Source organism: Brachyistius frenatus, unplaced genomic scaffold, assembly GCF_029030835.1.
Source record: "Brachyistius frenatus isolate BFR_SWC_R1_liver_20210118 unplaced genomic scaffold, ASM2903083v1 Contig_410, whole genome shotgun sequence".
Taxonomy (NCBI): Eukaryota; Metazoa; Chordata; class Actinopteri; family Embiotocidae; genus Brachyistius; species Brachyistius frenatus.
In genome coordinates this window covers 103,215-122,418 of record NW_027211009.1, presented here as the reverse complement: position 1 = coordinate 122,418, position 19,204 = coordinate 103,215, and the positions used below count along the sequence as shown (strand labels likewise).

The 19,204-nt window shown below is 45.7% G+C and overlaps 1 protein-coding gene across 1 annotated transcript; it reads right to left on the bottom strand.

Annotated features, from left to right (window-relative positions):
- Positions 1 to 1,531: 1,531 nt before the first annotated feature.
- On the bottom strand, positions 1,532 to 16,183 carry LOC138636858 (bone morphogenetic protein receptor type-2-like). Its single transcript, XM_069725134.1, has 19 exons — positions 15,964 to 16,183; positions 14,300 to 14,454; positions 12,132 to 12,323; positions 11,728 to 11,940; positions 11,276 to 11,380; positions 11,060 to 11,166; positions 10,674 to 10,907; positions 9,654 to 9,768; positions 9,361 to 9,521; positions 9,050 to 9,197; positions 8,671 to 8,807; positions 8,268 to 8,404; positions 7,907 to 8,102; positions 7,714 to 7,792; positions 7,530 to 7,609; positions 7,325 to 7,444; positions 7,088 to 7,252; positions 5,233 to 6,391; positions 1,532 to 5,144 (listed from the first exon to the last, which is right to left on the bottom strand). Exons 2-19 carry the CDS (start codon positions 14,355 to 14,357, stop codon positions 4,822 to 4,824), a joined length of 3,729 nt encoding a protein of 1,242 aa, XP_069581235.1. The 5' UTR covers positions 14,358 to 14,454; positions 15,964 to 16,183; the 3' UTR covers positions 1,532 to 4,821.
- Between the last annotated feature and the right edge of the window lie 3,021 nt (positions 16,184 to 19,204).

The window sequence follows — 19,204 nt, the reverse complement described above, 5'->3', positions numbered from 1 at the left end:
GCAGCAGTTAGCTTTCACCCTGCTTTTACTGTTCTGTTGATGTCGAACGATATTTCATCCTCCTCGAGTTTGATGCATTACTGATTTTAATAAAGCATGATTTCAGCACGACACACACCTCCTCTCCTTCTGGTTATTGTGTGTGTTTCTCTGCTCCCACAGTCCACGATGACCTCACTAATATGGATAAATCCATTAGCTCCCCACAGACTGGCGAGTCTCAAGTCTTCCAATTCAGTCCGCTCGGTCTCCTCCCTTCGCCTTTTGTTCTACGGTCATTTTCAGACGGCTCTTTTGACCCTCTAAAGGTGCCGTCGTTTGGTATCGATGCAATGTCTACATGTTACCGCTGAGTGGTGCTGGCGTCGTTTAAAAACACCGTCCTCGTGTGGACTTCACACCAAACTCAATGTAAAAAAATAGCAGTTTTAATATATTTCTGCCTCTTTTCAAATTTGAACACGTTGTTTTGACAGATGTGACGGCTCCGCTCTCCAATACGGCTCATCTCTTTAATACGGCACACCTAACTCACGTGATGTATTGGTACAGACCAGTTCAGACACCGAAGATGCAAATAGTAATCTTATAAATAGCTGTTTCCGCTGATGTTCAGGTGGTCTCAACACACATCGCTGAAAAACCTCCTCACTACTTAAAAACCTGAATGTGAAATAGTTTCCTGCCTACAACCGATGGGAAGGATGCACCTGTCTCTTACAAATATCATACCTAACTCCATTAAAGAATCAAACAATTTATACCCTTCTTGAGTATCTCCAAGCACACTGATATTAGAGATAAAACTCTTGAGCTTCTCATAAATAGTAACAGTCAACTCTTCAATTCGGCATCAATAATATCAGTCTCCATTGAAAAATCTGAGTTTTACAACTTTCCATAAAATAATATAAAAGAATGTTTATAACTGGGAATCAGTTATTCTTCAGGTGGTATATCGAATGCAGCCATACCTAATATACTATGATGTTTAATGATATCACCATCAATCATACATTATGGAAAATTTGAGGAATTTCCTGCAAAATAAATCTGATATTTTAAAATCCTGTGGAGATATTAGTGATATATATTCATATATAATAGTGAGGAGACACTTTTGAGAAGTATCTTTAAGAATGTCATTGAATAATCTGCCAGTTTATCATATAAAGCAGGTAATATACTGGAAAAAAGTGAGCACACGTCTTCCAACAATCCCTGAGATTCTCAGATGAAGTACATCACACCAAACTCCATTCGACAAATCAGACAGTTTAACACAGTCCTGCCTAATGCTGCACATACACATCCTTTGAGTAACAATATGAATGGGAAGGATTCTCCTGCTGCTCCTCTGCAGACACACAGCGCTGAGCAATACTTTCAAGTATTATCTGAAGCACATTAAAAAGTACTTCATTTAATTTTCATTCCCACAATTGATCTCAAAGTATTTGTTTTTACGAAAGTAGAAAGAACATCCGTAAAAAGTGTTCATGTCATGAAGGAAACACGCGAACTCACCAGATCGTCTGCACTTTGTTTAATGATGAACTTAAGCTTTGATATTTTTATGTTTGCGCTACATGGAAATACGACATGTTGGATGAAAGCCAGCGGGGTTCATGTATGAGCTGTGTGCAGCATGCGTTGTGGGAGGACATTAGTAGGCTGATGTCTGTAATACAACACGAGCAGGACTCAGTCGGTCCCTTATGAACGTATACAAGGTCCAATAATGTACATTTACACTGCTGGAAAACTATTGTACATACAAATACACATGAATAATGAAAAGTACACAGTATATTCACGTTCAAACATCCTGGAGCCTTCAGAGGATGTACAGCAGGTAAATATCAGGTCTATCTACACCCCCCCCCCCTCCCCCGCCGCCCCGGGCCCCAACTCCCCCACAGCCAACTAGCTGCCGACAAATAATATAAATAAGGTTGAGTGATGCTTCATGCAGGAGGCTAAACGTGGTGAATATGTTCTTCTATAGAAGTAGATTTAATCACGATATAATCTTACGTCGGTGAAAGTCTTCTGTCACTTTAATCTGCCGGCGTTTGGACTTCAGAACGAACCGGATGGTGAACGAACCGTAGGGTTCTTCAACATGTCTTTTTTTACATTAGCTAATTTAGCTTCACTGTTAACTCATTTATTTTTTAACATAACTAATAAAAATAAACATTATTTATCTCGTTCAGTGAACTCGTCATCAGAAGGATCAGACGAGGCAGAATAACTAAAGAAAGAACGGCTGCAAACTGCAAAAATCGATGTTGGAGCGTCCGTTCTCAACTTTATCTCACGTACTGAAGCTAACAACAGATCTATCGAGGTGAAACGGACGACTTTCTGCACTCGTGCCAAAAAACATCCGCCATGTTTTAGCATTGGCTTCTTCACACCTTCAGAGAAAGACGTCTTTGAACGCAGCGTAGTTTCAACCACGCTAAAGAAAGCTTTCAGAGCCTGGGTTAGCTAAACCAGAACTAGCTAAACCAGAACCAGCTAAACCAGAGAACCATCCGTGGAAAATGATGAATTATGGATGAAAGTTAATTCGTGTTTTAGGGGCGCTACAGATAGTTTTAGTGTTCTAGTCTCAGATGAGCCTCTTAAACCAGAAGTGTCTACATTAGTTCTGGTTCTGGAACAGCCCGGACCAGGTCATATCTGAGTTCACACTCTATGAAGTAAAATAAAAGTGTATTATGTACATATCAGCATCTAGAAACAGTACAAACGGTAGAAATTACAAAAATAACAAAAGGAAAAATAGTTTTCAGAAGGCATCTTCAGAGACATGAAGGTAAAATAAGTTATAAAATAATATGGTTCTAACTAAATGTTCATAACGTACTGCAGGTGCACATGTAGAGCTGTTACAGATGTGTCACAAACAGAAATATAAAAGATTACAACTTGTATTTAGAAAAACAGGAATTCAAAAATCAAATATTCAGAGAAATTTAACTGAAAATCTCTTAACAAAACAAACCAAACTAAAAAAAGAAGAAAATGGAGGAACGCCACTTTAAATCCAGTCTGCTCCGTTTTCTCCAGATTGTTCAGTTGTTAGAAAATTACAAACCAAACTCCATTCAAAAAATGTGACATTTAAAAATAATTCCACTACTACCCAAAGGATATTTTGTGGATAATAACATCAAAATCACATTAATGAGAGTTTAAACTTGAAGACGGCATGTTGGGCCAGTTTATACCGAGCAGTGTACTAAAGTAAAGTGGAGATATTCTGAATTTACCAGATCCAAATTCAACTATTTGGCTTTAAAGCCTTAAATGAGTGATGAGTGACAGCTGCCTGAGTGACATGGAAATAAGACCGCTGTGGAGTTGTTGGAAGGCAGATTCTACCAGTTGGATTAAATCCGTCCTTCATCTTCTTCATCTCGTGCTCGTCTTTAAATGAGAAGAAGCGCGTGTTCCTGCCTTCATCGCCATGGTTACCTGAGGGGGTTGTACGTGGTCGAGGGCTCGCAGGTCGCGCAGCTGACGGGCCGTGACGTTTATATCTTTGTCTCGTGGACTTCCTGTCTCCTTCCAGTCCAAACAGTTCGGTCCCAGCAGACCTCACAAGGCAGCGGACACAACTTCATAAAGGAAGTGCGAGTTAAAAGAACGAAGGTTCCCAACAGAGATGTTGTCAATCTGTCGGCCGTCTGAGTGAAACAGACGGCCGACAGGAGGCATCATGAGCAGGCTGCATAGCTAGATTCACTGTTTCAAGCAAAAACGCCTCTTTAATCACACGAAGACACAAAAACACAGAAATAGAGAAGAAAGTCCAACATGAACCGCACCAGGAGTCCATCATCTGGTTTTAATTATCTAAAGAACTCTAACGCTGTTTAAAGTGCTTATAAAATAGGACTCCTGCTCCGATCAAACCCTCTCCGGACACCCCGATGAGCTGCCGCCGACGTCTTGAGCCACCGGTCAGCAGGAACAGATTCTGAGGTCTGGAGGAGGGACGGCTTGGTCCACAAAGGTCTTCACGGTTCCAAAACGTCGAACCAAACCCCAAACAGACCCTACCGATAGCATTAACTTTACAAAGACCTGATCCCAGAACAGCTGTACCCCAACAAACTCCAATTCATATAAAAAACAGACCGTCCTGTTTCCAACAGTAAAAGCTGCTGTAAATGCAAGAAGATATCGAGGGGACCGTTTGGATCCATGACGGTACTGGACACATTGAGACTCAGACCAGGACCACAGGCGCGAGGTTACCACGCAAAGGTGGTTCTGTGGCATCGGAAACGTCCGTCACTTGGACACCAACAGATTTCTGAGCTCCTCCAGGGAAATTCACCACAATCAAGTCCGTCTGGAAGTAGAAGTCTGGAAGTGGACCAGAGGACGTTCCTTCACTCAGCCAACAACAGGTTGGGTCAAGGTCACGTCCACAAACCATCGGCCTCAACCACCAGAAGAGTCACGACGGGACATCTACAAGTAATCTCAGCTCATCACCAACACAAACATGTTTAGGACTTCATGGGTGTCAAGGTTGAATGTCTAAGGTCAAAAGGTCACAGGACGGCACCAATCAGCAGCAATCATTCCAATCGTATAATAAAGCCGACCCCGGCTCCTTTCGGATCTCAGTTGGGAGGTCGTGGGTTGTACGCGACGCCTTCAACTGGACGTTAGGAGCAGTTTAGTGCCAGGGAGGACGAATATGGCGGCTAACTGTCAACTTCCAAAACAAACAAGAAAGAAGTCCAAAAGAAATCAGGTGGGAAAAGAAAGAAAAGTTTCGATGAAGCAGTGACTTTAGAAGCAGGTCATCCCGTCGGGCTCGGAGGTCGTGGTCGCTGTGGCTCCGCCTCCAACCAGATAGACCGCCATGCTGGATTTGGATTGGTTGAGTTTGGGGACGCCGGTGCTGCTTGCTTTGTAAAGACCAGAGGAGAAAAGGGTCTGGCTACTGCTACCACTACTGGGGTTGAACTGGAAGTCCGGGTCGAGAGCCGTATCCGTGGAAACAACCCATGAGGCTGGACGCCATTTCTTCAGAGTGTAGGGAGTCTTGACCCGACGTTTTATTTTCTCTCCTGAGGCGCTCAGACTGCCGTCATCCGTCCCGGAAACATCGTCTGAGAAGGAGAAGAAACAGCCAGAGATGTGGAGGAAGATGTCTTTTGAAGGAATCACAACACAAGTACAGCACAGTAAACCACTCACCTGAGGAGATGCAGGAGGAGGACAGGTCCAGGGAACAGGGGCGCTGAGGCCTCCGGGCTTTGGTCGGTCCCACCTGGGACCTCAGTAGACCTGGTGTTTGTGGTTCTAAAGCTGGACTTTGTAGAGCTGCAGGTTCTGGAACTGAATTTTCCACCACAGCTACGGTTTCTGGACTTTGAATTTCCAAAGTTTCTGTGGCTGGAACCTCTTGAGTTGATGCTTCTGGATCTAAAACCGCAGCTTCTGGATCGGAGGCTGGAGCTTCTGCTGTTTCTGGGGATGAAGGTTTCTGCGTGAAGACTGATGCATCTAAAATTGGGGCTTTTGCAAATGCGGTTGGGGCTTCAAGGTCTTGGTCTTGGTCTTGGTCTGGTGAAGCCGTTGTTCCTAGGGCTTCTGGAGCTTTTGTAGAAGCAGGATGTGGTTCTCTGGAGTCCGAATCCAAGGCCTTGGCGGTGACCGTAGAGTGGACCAGTTGATCTTTTGGATGTTGGGTATGTCCTGGGGTGAACTGGAGCCGGTGGCCTGTACCTGAGCCTTCACTCCTAACCTGGGCGGTGGGAGGGGCCTGTAGTCGGAGGGCTTTTCCAGATGAAGTTTGATTTCCTGGAGGGAATCCACTGGTCAGCTGAATTGCTGGTTGTGGTTCAGGTGCAGGTCCACCGGGTCCGACCTCCAAACCTCGGCAGACCTTGACCTCTGAACCCACCGCCAGCCGGTTGTTGTTGTTATTGGAGTTTGAGCCTCGTCCAGATAAGATGTTACCAGCTCGGCTGTGATGATGATGATGAGGAGGAGGAGGAGGAGGCGGTTCCCTCTCAGCAGGCGGCTGTTCCCTCCTCAGCAGTGGTTCATGCTCGTCAGGACTGAAGTTGAGCAGATTCAGGCGGCTGTCTTCTCCTTCACTCATCCCTCCCTCCATCTTGTCCTCGTCCTCCACCTGCGGTCCCGCTGGATTGGTCCGACCTCCACCAACCGTCCCATTGGTCACCAGGGTGGGGACGCCGGCGCTGTAGCCGCCGGCCGTGATGGAGTGGACTTCTCTCCCGGTCGCAGCATTGCTTCTGGTGTTTGTGTTGTTGGTAACCGTGGTTACCAGGTGTGGCTCTGCAGCCGCGACGACCATCACCGTGTTCAACTTAGCAACACCTGTCTCCACCTGGAAAACACCAAGTTGTGGGTCAGGTGGATGTTTGAACGTAGCTTAACCTTGTTGTAGAGAGTTCACACTGTTAGACATTAATCGGAGTTACAACAAAGGACGTGCTGCCGCTACGAAGTGGAGGTCTGTGGGTAGAAAACGTGTCCAAAAAATAATAACATAAAAATAAACATAATAACAACATAATCATAAACAAAATATTAAACATAATAACAACATAATGATTAACATAATAAGAACAACATAAAATACACATAATAGACATAATGATAAACATAATAACAACATAATAATAAACATAATAACATAATAATAGACAATGATAAACATAATAATAAACATAATAATAAGCATAATGATAAACATGATAATAAACATAATAATAAACATAAAACATAATAATAAACATGATAATAAGCATAATAAACATAATAACAACATAATAATAAACATGATAATAAACATAAAGGACAAACACAACTCAGCAAACAGTCGATGGACTCCACCTCTTAACCAAAATATCCTGAAATGATGGTCGAATGGCAAAGTTAATAATAGATAGAAGACGAAACACCCAACATGACCCCAGAACTTTACCCAGAACTTTACCGGGCTTTCGGCATCAAGACCCGATGATATGAGATGAATAACGGTGAACCTGTTTGAACCTGATCACATGAAATCCTCTCATACCTGTCGGTGGTTGGACTTCAGCCTCCCCAGCTTAAGTCGAGAGGCGGCGCCCTCCTTGGTTCTAGGGAGCAGGTGGAGACTGCCGGGCCTCTGGGGCAGGTTCTGCTGCTTGGGGAGGGCGTGGACGGAGGAGGACGGGGGCGTGTCCACCTGAAGATTATTCACCTGGAAGAGGAACAGCAAGTGATGTCAGGTTACTGCATTCAGCAGCCACTCATGTAATGGAGGCGGTCCTACCTCAGAACTATGCCGGTTCTGATGGTACAGCAGGCTGCTGGACTGTGGTTCTGATCCAAACTGTTTCTGCGAATGTTCCATCAGGTTTTCATCAGAAGTTCCCCTCAGGTTCTTATCCACCTGCACACAGACGTTACAGATGTTCCTGTTGGTGATGTGAGGCAGGTCAGACACACCGAAACAAGACAGAACCAAAAGGTCAAACCTCTTTTGGGTCAAGTTTGGTGGCCTCCAGGTCTTCTTCTGTCAGCTGCAGGCAGACCGGGATACTGGACACAGCACCACCTGGAGGACAACAGCAAGTATGAGGAAATGTTAATGAACATTAATGAACAGCTGCTGCAGTTCCCCCTCCCCCTCCCCCCACCCGGCATCTGGATGTGTGTTACCACTGTGTTGGGATTCAGAGATGGAGCAGAGGACGGTAGCGGTGGTCACGCTGCAGTCTGACGAGGACCGAGCCTGATTCTGAGGCACAGAGAGATGCAGCGAGTGAATAAAAGTCTCAAATGTGAATATTATATTATGAAGGATTAAGATTTATTGACGTTGTTTTTACTCCGACGCGGGTCGAACTTCTACCTGCGCCTGCTGCCGCTCGTAGTTGATGGAGTTCCTGTTTTTCTCGGCACCTTCTGCTCCGCTTGTGGTCGTTTTGATGACCGATGTTGGGTGCCCATCACCCTGGAGATTCTTGACCACGCCCACCTGGAGATCCTCGATGTAGGAAGAGGCGGAGCTAACCTGAGGAGGCCACCGTCCACTGTGAGACAGATTCCTGAGAAAGACAGACAACCTTTTATATAACCTCTATAACCTTTTTTTTACTGTGTATACCTGTGGTTGTGTAGTGCAGTGTGTGTACCTGTGGTTGTGTAGTGCAGTGTGTATACCTGTGGTTGTGTAGTGTGTGTATACCTGTGGTTGTGTAGTGTGCGTATACCTGTGGTTGTGTAGTGCAGTGTGTGTAGTCAGCAGTGTGAGTTCGGACAGTCGTTCCTCAGCACACTGAGCGGTGAGTCGAGCCTCAGCGTCCTGATCCCAGCAGTCCTCCATCGTCTCCTTCAGTGAGCGTAACGCCTTCACACACACACACACACACACACACACACACACACACACACACACACACACACACACACACACACACACACACACACACACACACACACAGAATATTTTTTAGATATTGAGAGCAGATGTTTTTTGAAGTACCTTAAATGCAAATTCCACCTGAAACAGACTAACATTTTGGGAGCCTTTCTGCCCTGAATTGAGGCTGTCAGGTGTGTTTGCTGTGTGTACTGTCAGGAGGAGCTGGTTGGAACCGGATCAGAGAGACTCACCAGGCTGTTCTCCTTCCAGGCTTCAGGGAATCTGGGTCGGTACTTCTCTCTGACCACCAGGATCTGCATGTCCTCGAAGCTCGGATGGTTCCCGAGCTCGGCCTGGAAGGCCAGTTGGTACTCTGGAGCGGCTTCACCTGAACACACACACCAACAAGTTAGCGATGAGGCTACATGCTAACACCTCCTCCTCAGGGAAACGCTGATGTCATCATGATGTCATGATCAGACGGCGTCACGACAACAACATCCTGAAGGATGCAACATTTTAATGAACAAATAAAGTTACAGATTATTATAGTAAATGCTGTCAGTATTTTATTTTGACAGCAGACAGTAAACGGTGAGCAGGAGGCAGCAGTGTGTGTGTCTGTGTTACCTGGGAAGAGGGCGGAGCATCTCCTGAAGCTCTCCCAGTACAACAGACCCAGAGCGTAAACATCCACCTGCTTCAGCGCCGACTCACAATCTCTGAGGTTCAGAGCTCCGCCCAGAACTTCCGGGGACATGTAGCGCACCGTCCCCACCTACACAGATACACAGACATACAAATACACACACACACATACACACACACACACACGCACGCACACACACAGACACACACACACACACACACACACACACCAGTCAGTCCCCTTCCAGATGTTTCACATCAGTTTCAGCAACTGTGGGGTCACATGACCTGACCTCAGATATGGCCATGGTGTCGTCGTCTCCGTGGCGACAGGGCCGGCTGCCCGTCAGCCTCATGGACAGACCGAAGTCTGCGAGGACGCAGGACAGGTCAGCTCGGACTAGGACGTTCCTGCTGGTCAGGTCTCTGTGGGCCACCGCTGGTTTGTACTGGTCTGAGACACAAGACATATCCTGGTTGTTGTTGTTGCTGTTTACATCACAGCAGGTAAACAAACACACAGCTGTGTGTATGTGTGTGTGCGTGTGTGAGTGTGTGTGTGTGTGTGTGTGTGTGTGTGTGTTACCTCCCCTGTAGAGCTCCGTGTGCAGGAAGGAGAGTCCTCTGGTGACACCGTGAGTCATCCTGCAGCAGGTCAACCAGTCCACCGTGTGGAGAGACAGGTAGTGGGACAGACAGCCCTGACAGACAGACAGAAAGAAAGAAAGGAAGAGAGACAGACAAAGAGACAGACAGATAGACAGACAGAGACATACAAAGAGACAGACGAATTCTGCTTTTACCTTTGTATGTTTAACCAGTCTTTGTGCTAAGCTAGGCTAACAGTTCCCCCTACCTCCAGTCTTTATGCTAAGCTAATGTAATATAACTGTAATGCTTTCCTTTAAAAGCATCGGAATCCATCAGGCTGGTTTCTGGTTTCATTTGTTGAGTTCAATGTTTCTGTTCTGTGTGTGTGTGTGTGTGTGTGTGTGTGTGTGTGTGTGTGTGTGTGTGTGTGTGTGTGTGTGTGTGTGTGTGTGTGTGTGTGTGTGTGTGTGTGTGTGTGTGTGTGTACCTGTGTGTGTGTGTGTGTGTGTGTGTGTGTGTGTGTGTGTGTGTGTGTGTGTGTGTGTGTGTGTGTGTGTGTGTGTGTGAACAGAGACAGTTAAGCCGGTAATTACTGTCTGTCTGTCTGCAGAGGAATGCAGAGAAACAGCAGACATGACACTGATTCTGTGTGCATGCGTGTGTGTGTGTGTGTGTGTGTGTGTGTGTGTGTGTGTGTGTGTGTGTGTGTGTGTGTGTGTGTGTGTGTGTGTGTGTGTGTGTGTGTGTGTGTGTGTGTGTCAGTGGCTCCAGACAGGAAGTAGGCGTGACGGCGCCTTGCTGCAGCACAATAACAGACTAATGGAGGGGAGACAACCAGCTGACTGTCTGAAGGTGCTCAGTGTGTCCTGAGGGTGGCGCTGCAGGTCTGAGGATGTGAGCGGTTCAACAATCACCACATCTCATATTTTATCCACTAAACAATGAGACCTGACGTATTTAATTAATAATAGCTAGTGTTATCGTGGAGCCCTGGTTGTCGTAGTAACCGTCTTACATGTGGGTAGAACTCCATGAGGATGAGGAACTCCGGGCGGCCGTCGGCCGTTGTCCTCTCATCAGCGGTCAGGAAGCGGGCGATGTTGTCGTGCTGCTGGAGCAGCGGCAGGAAGTAAATGGAGCGCTCGTTGGTGAAGTTCTGACGGTTCGCCGAGCTGAACAGCTTCACAGCCACGCAGCGCTCGTTAAGACAGCCACGATACACAGCGCCGTAACGGCCTCGACCAATCAGCTGCCAGAGAGGAGGACAGAAACAACCAATCAGCAGCCAGAGAGGAGGACAGACAGAAACAGGACACTGAGGAGTTCCTCAGGGTTCAGTTAACATTGATGTGTTTGTACTTTATTGTGGCGGGTAAAATAGGAAGTGAAAGATGTGTGTACCTCCATCATCTTCAGGCTGTCGAGGTCAACAGCAGACTCGGTGTTTCCCGCCTCCATCACATCGTCAGCTGACAGACTGAACTTCTGCCTCCCTGCAAAACACACATCTACACTTCACAATCAGCTGAGTGTGTGTGTGTGTGTGTGTGTGTGTGTGTGTGTGTGTGTGTGTGTGTGTGTGTGTGTGTGTGTGTGTGTGTGTGTGTGTGTGTGTACTTTTCATCATGCGGTATCCCAGGAACAGCGCCACGATGAGGATGGCTGCTATGGCGACGGTTACCAGGGCGACGAGCACCGTCTCCTCCGGCGTCAGCTGGTGATCTGTGAGGTTATGATGCCATCATTAACGTCACGGTGACATTATCAGTCACAGGTTCAGATGTCCTCACAAAGACACAAAGTAGCCAAAGTCCCTCGCACCGTCTGTCCCCTGTTCCGTCTGTCCCTTGTCCCGTCTGTCCCCTGTCCGGTCTGTCCCTCGTCCCGTCTGTCCCCCGTCCAGTCTGTCCCCCGTTCCCTCTGTTCCCTGTCCAGTCTGTCCCTTGTTCCGTCTGTCCCCCCTCCCATCTGCCCCTCGTCCCGTCTGTCCCCTGTCCCGTCTGTCCCCGTCAACCGGACGACTGTGACGTGTGTAATGAGCGCACTGATTAGTCGGGACGGAGCGGCACCTGTCTGTCCGTCGTCCCGGCCGTCCGTCTTCATGGGCCGCAGGGCGGGGGTGTCAGCGGTGGGCGGGGCCTCAGTGAAGTTGGCGTTGCAGAGGTCGCGGCCGCAGCAGCAGAAACGATAGTTGGCTTTCTGCATCTGAGAGCTGGTCGCCGTCACCAGGACGCAGCGGTCGCCATGACACTCCTGCTGGCTGCCGACGTGCATCCAACAACCTGCACGGAAACACAGGATGTTGTTTTACTGGACTTTCAAAATAAGTAATAAATTCAAGAAGTAAAGACACTAAAGGGTTTTTAAAAAAAGACCTTCATCTCCGGGGGGGCGGAGCTTAAAGGTAACTAGTTTCTATTAAGACTTCACGGCCGACAACCAATCAGGCTCCTCCTCCACCAGATGACCTCACCTTGGTTTAACAGCTGCATCTCCCCATCAGCTCTTTTTTCCCACAATCCATAGCAGCGGGAGCCACGGCTGCAGCGGATCGTGCCATTCTCCTGCACCACTCCTCGGAGCTCATTGGCTGGAGCAGGCTCCGCCCCCTGCAGGCTGTTGGTGAAGGCGCACAGTCGGTCCTCCCCGTCCTCCGACTGGAAACCTGCAGACAGTGACGGACAGAGTGACATGGGGGGCCGAAGGTCAGGGGTCAACAATTGATTGTTGTATCGTAGTATAGTACTGTAGTACTGTGGTACTGTAGTACCGTAGTACTGTATATTTATTTATTTATTTGTTTTTCATTTTTCCTGCCGGAAGTCTGAAGTTTCTATTTTTACATCAAACTGAGCATCGAACAGATCCATCCCAGAATAAAACTTTCAACTGTTTTTTTGTTCAGTGCAGCTGATGTTTCATGTTGCCGTAGCAACAGCAGCACCTGCTCTCCAGAGGAAGCACCTTCTCACTGCCTACAAAGATGGCCGACATCACCACTTCCTCCATCACCTGTCAGAAATGTTGCTGCCGTCTTGTCATGTCACGTCTTGTGATGTCATTTACAACCACGGTGTGCCACATAGACCCCGCCCACAAATAAGGCCACACCCCTTGAACTTTATTGGACTGTTGTGATCGCTGATTATTTTCTAGATAAAAATGATCATAAAACGGCCGGCTGTCGAGCAAGCTACATGTCAGCTAACTTTAGCTACGAAAGAAAATAAACATTATGGTACAAATCTGTAATTTACGTGCAGTTTGGAGGCGGGGAGTGCCGCCCCGGCTGCTTTCTGTCGTTACAATGAACAGATGTTCCCTAAATGCCTCACATGCTATCAGTAGATGCTAGCTGGCTCAGACGGATTCATGGCCAAAAGTTAAAGTGGAGAGACTGAAATAACGTGAAGCTACTGACGTGGTTCGCCGACGCCGCGTTATAAATAATAACGTAATAATACGTCGGTGTGGATGAAGCAGATATAAAAATTGGTACCGATGAAAAATACATTTTTAGATCCTTTTCATTCCGTGATATAAAAATACCGTACGACTGGTTGTTCCGTTAGTTCGGTATGGAGGGCGAAGCAGGAGGCGGGGCCTCGACAGCACGTCTCCGCCCCCCAGTCACTGCTGCTCACCCTCTGATTGTAAATGACATCACCAGACCAAGATGGCAGCGGGCATAATGTCATCCATCTTTAATCATTTTAATGATACTTCCTGTCGCGCCCCCCTCTGAGGTCTCAGGGGGCGGAGCCTCCTGGTTTCAGGTTTATGGTTGGACAGTTCGCTGAGATGGTTGATAACAATGACAATCCCCGTGAGGATCGGGAAACAAGTTTGTGTGTGTGTGTGTGTGTGTGTGTGTGTGTGTGTGTGTGTGTGTGTGTGTGTGTGTGTGTGTGTGTGTGTGTGTGTGTGTGTGTGGTCGTCAGGCCTCAGGAATCCGTCCCTCCCTGATCTCTCGGAGCCGGCAGCGTCTCTGTTTAGTCTGTGAACTTACAATGAGGGGATGGTGGTGTGTGTGTGTGTGTGTGTGTGTGTGTGTGTGTGTGTGTGTGTGTGTGTGTGTGTGTGTGTGTGTGTGTGTGTGTGTGTGTGTGTGTGTGTGTGTGTGTGAGAGTCTTATCAGCCACATCACAACAAAAACACTAAACCAGCTTAGACTGCCCGACGACTGCATGCGTGAGTGTTCCAGCATTTCTCTAGAAGTCCGGATGTGAGCTTGTGTGTGTGTGTGTGTGTGTGTGTGTGTGTGTGTGTGTGTGTGTGTGTGTGTGTGTGTGTGTGTGTGTGTGTGTGTGTGTGTGTGTGCATCAGGACTTCAACAGAATATAAAACGACACTCCGTCACGCTGCTAACGAGGTGTTCCTGTTCCCACTGAGCTCATTGGTCTGTGAACACAACAGTGAACTTCGCTTACAAATGAACCTGTCAGATGGATTCATGTGAAGTTCTGAGGACCTGCTGACTTGAACGGCGCCACTTCTGGACTGCGACTACGTTAGCCTAAACACGCCAACATTAGCCACAGAGAGCCACAGCATCACAGTCTCTGTGCTAAGCTAGGCTAACATTTCCCCTCTGCTTCCAGTGTTTGTGTTAAGCTGAGCTTGTGTGTGCTTCGTACTAACCGGTGGCGGCAGGCAGCAGCAGGACACACAGACACGCCGTCAGTGCTGATGAAGCCATGTTGGATGGTCGTCACAGAAACGCTGGAACACGGGCCACCATCATTGGTCCTGCATCAGATCCTCCTGAAGGAAATGGACACACGGCATCTCCGCCTCTGACAAACACAAACATCCACGTTACTGTCCTGGAGGCAGGACGAGTCACTGCTGACAAATCTCGCCAATATCTCTGTAGTGTCTCTACAATATGTCTATGCTGTCTCTAAAATATCTCTATACTGTCTCTACAATATGTCTATACTGTCTCGACAATATGTTTATGCTGTCTCTAAAATATCTCTATACTGTCTCTACAATATCTCTATACTGTCTCGACAATATCTCTTTACTGTCTCTACAATATCTCTACAGTGTCTCTAAAATATCTCTACAATATCTCTATACTGTCTCTAAAATATCTCTATACTGTCTCCACAATATCTCTATAGTGTCTCTACAATATCTCTATACTGTCTCTACAATATCTCTATACTGTCTCTACAACATCTCTCAAACTGTCTCTATAATATCTATATACTGTCTCTACAATATCTCTATACTGTCTCTACAATATCTCTATACTGTCTCTACAACATCTCTCAAACTGTCTCTATAATATCTATATACTGTCTCTACAATATCTCTATACTGTCTCGACAATATCTCTATACTGTCTCTAAAATATCTCTATACTGTCTCTACAATATCTATCATACTGTCTCTACAATATCTCTAAGACTTTCTATAACATCTCTAATACTATCTCTATAACAATACAAAATATTTACATCTCTATAAAATCTCTAACAATATGTCCAATGATATCCCAATGATATCTCAAACAATGTTATATGTATGTAATATTTCTAACAATGTCTCTATAATATTTATATAATATACCTAATAATATCTGTATAATATATCTGACAATGTCTCTCATAACTCCTCTAACAATGTTGCTGTAATATCTCTAATAATGTCTCTATAATATGTCTATACAATTTGTATAACATTGCTAACAATGGCTTTATGATATCTCTAACAATGTCTACTAAAATATTTCTAAATATCTCAAGCAATGTCATTGTAATATCTCTAACAATGTATCTATAATATCATCATTAATAAAGCATATTTAACACTTTATCTCATTATATCTCTGTAATATTTCTATAATATCTCTAACAAAATCTCGATAATATCTCTGCCAATCTCCAACACACTCTCTCATCATGTCTCTCCGATATTTCGATAATATCTCTAACAATGTCTCTATAATCCAGCACATCCAAAACATGTGTTACACTCACCAGTATATGTCATATCTATCATTAGGACCTGGCAGCGGTTCGTAGTGACCTTCATGATTCACCTGCTGTGTGCATTCCCCCCACCCCCCACCCCCAACCCCCACCACACACACACACACACACATACGCTGCACATACAAAACACATGTGTGTGCTGCAGGTCATATGACAGATGTTCTGATCACCTGTCATGTTGGTCTGCAGATACATTTAACGGCAGCTGAGCTGAGGCGGGAAGGGAGTGGCGTACACACACACACACACACACACACACACACACACACACAGACACCGGTCGGTAGAAACGGTTCATACCGGTGAGGAAGACTCCGCTCTGAACGAGTAGATGAAGCCGCCTGTCTGTCCCTGTTTTTTCTTTATTCTGGCCCGGCTCGTTTCGGCTCTGCTCAGCTCCACTCGGCTCGGTTCGGACTCTCTTCTCAGGTATTAATCCAGATCCAGGAGCGGGTTTCATCAACAGGATGAGAAAATCCGCAGAAATGAAGCTGCGCTGTTTCTGTGCGGCTCTAGACTGTCAAACTGCGGAGACGACACGCTGAGCTTCCGGGAAACACTTTCAAAGTAAAAGCCCAAAAACCTCAAATGAACGCTCGTCTTTAGGAAGATCAATAAAACAAAGACTGCCAACATCAGACACAGCATACAGGCTTTATGAACAACGGTAGTAAGTAATAATTAATTTAATGAAGTGTTCCATGTTGTTGAGGAATGGAATTCAGCATGAAATAGATTCCAGCTGTCAGAATAAAACTATCTCTTGACTTCTCCTGCGTCTTTAACCTGATCACCATTTACCTGTATCTATCTGTCCACTCCTTATTTTACTTTTATACTGAATGTAAGCAACTCTTTCTCTTTTATAATTTAATTCAATTACTTTTGTTGTATTATTTTTTTTTTTATGAATGAACCTGTTGTTGCTGTTGATTATAAAGATAAATATACATTTCATGTAAACTATGGATTCAAGATAAATACAGATACATTAAAAGATTAGTTCGACTATTGTTGTACTCAGTAAAACCCATGAGTTTTATTTTGAAGGCCACCGTAGTGCACTTCCTATGTACCGTCTGATGAGCCGAGCTGCAGAGACTCGGTCTGATTAAATCCTCAGATGAAGAGTTCCTCTGCCGCCTCTCATTCAGTCCGTGACGGTTATTGATCAGTTCGATCAGGACCTGATCAGCTCACTGTGACGTCACTGCAACGAGTCTGTGGTCCGACGTCCTCCAGCGATATCCGGCGGCCAGATGACGTCACTGCAGTGTCATAATCACAGCGGTCAGGTGTCCCACCCTCCTCATCCTCACCTTCATCACAACATCATCAATATCCGGAACTGCCAACTGACAAGGAACCACCAATTGACCAGAACTACCAATTAATCTATAATAATCTATAATAATTGATATGACTCTATAACAATATATAATAATTTATAATAATCTATATAATCTGTAATAATCTATAATAATTTATATTAATCTGTAATAATCAACCTTTCAGCACTGACTTTCTCTTCGTCAGATGCAGTATTCAGGTTTGAACAGCACGGGGCGCCACACTGACTGGAATCACATCCTCAACATAACCCCCCACCCCTACCACCTCTCCTGAGAGAAGGTCAGTGAGGAGTCAGAGGAGAAGTTCAACTGCAGCAGCAGCAGGAGGAGGAGGAGGAAGAGGAGGAAGAGGAGGAGCCCCGGTGCTGAATGTGTTGATTATTCAGGTGAAGAACAGAAGCTCCAGTGTGCAGCTGTTTTCAGCAAAGGAAGAGGAGTCAGAGGAAGAGGAGTCAGAGGAGCCAGAGGAAGAGGAGTCTGCTCTGTAAGTGTTTCCCGCCTGTTTATCTGGTCACAAACTTTTCTGTTTAATAATCAAACGCACCCAGACTCTCGGGTGGGCGGAGTCAGCGCTCCACGCAACTCCTGCCAGTTCACCAAAACAAACAAACAAACGGTTCTGTTGGTTTCTGATCAGTTTGATATCGGTCACTTCAGTCAGGTGACTCAGACCAACAGACGGACCAATCAATAACCAGTATCAGTGACATTGACAGTAACAGGTGGTCTTATTGGTCGGTTTCTTTCCCTGATAATAAAGTCGAATGTTTTCATTGAACTGATAAATTTATTGATCAGACTGATCGATTGGTTTCTCATGTCACACTTCATGTTGGATATTTGTCAGGTACTCCCTGATCCTCTCAAGCCTGACGGAGGTTATTAATGAGTCTGATCAGTAGAAACCATGATTAATATTCATGTGATCATTTTATCTCACTGCTGTAGTTTCAGACGTTGTTTTGGAGTTATGGATCAATACTCAACGTGTTCGATGGATTCTTCTCTCAGAATGAGGCCTGATTGAGCCGACATGAATCGATCAGGTTATTGAACTGAATGTGAAACTGTTCACAGTTCAAATCATAAAATCCAACTTTGTCTTAAATATTCTTGTGATGAGCTGATCAACAGTCCGTCCTGTTCCTGTCTGACCCTCCACTGATTATTAGATTCAAATTTATATATTTACATACTTACATGCTGTTTACAGCTGCAAACATCCTGAGACACAAAACCAACAACAACAAGGCTGGAAATAAAAATGTTCACAGTGCAGAACCACCGAGGACCACTAGGGGACTCGTCTTCACCGACTCGTCTTCACCGACGTGTGACTGGAGCGGATGTTTGTGAAACGGTCGAGCGGCGTGAAGGAATCTCGTCTGATCCGATCTGAGACCTGCAGATGAACCCTGGAGCATGCTGGGAAGTTTCCAGAGCACAACACACACCTGCAGCTCACATGAGCCTGTTTTCCTGCTCTCCTGTTTTGCTGGTTTTAAAACTGGTTTTGCACTGATTTTAGACTGGTTTTAAAACCAGTTTTAAACTGCAGGTTATTTATAGTCAGCTGGTTTAGTCCAGTGGTTAAAACTGGTTTTAAAACCAGTTTTAAAACTCTTTTTAGACTAGTTTTAAAACTGGTTTTAAAACGGGTTTTAGACTCTGATGGAGTGTGTCTGTGTGACAATAACATTTCTCAGAAGTCAGCAGTGAGGTCAGAGCTCTAACTGAAAACTTTGGTGAGTTTCCGTTTCCTCCTCATTATCAGCTGTGGGAACGACGAGCTCGCTGTCTCTCTCTCACGCTGAGTTTTGGTTCCAACCGACCAAGTCAACAACGAAACTGCTGAGTGTAAACATTCAGATCAGATCAGCGGGAGGCACTAAGGGGGCGGAGCCCAGAGAATTGATCTGTATTCACTGACCGGTCGCATGATTTCTGTATGTTCACAGACAGGCAGACAGCATCCGACCAACAGCCGACCAACATCCGACCAGCAACCGACAAGCATCCAACCAACATCCAACCAACATCCAACCTTTAATGTCGATCCGTTTCCACTACGACAGAAAATCCTGAAACTGAAAACAGATTTTCATCTCAGACCTTGTTTTTTCCATCTCCCTCCTCCCTTCAATCATCTGACTCAGATTTATCAGCTGACCCTTTCGAGGGGCCCTGAC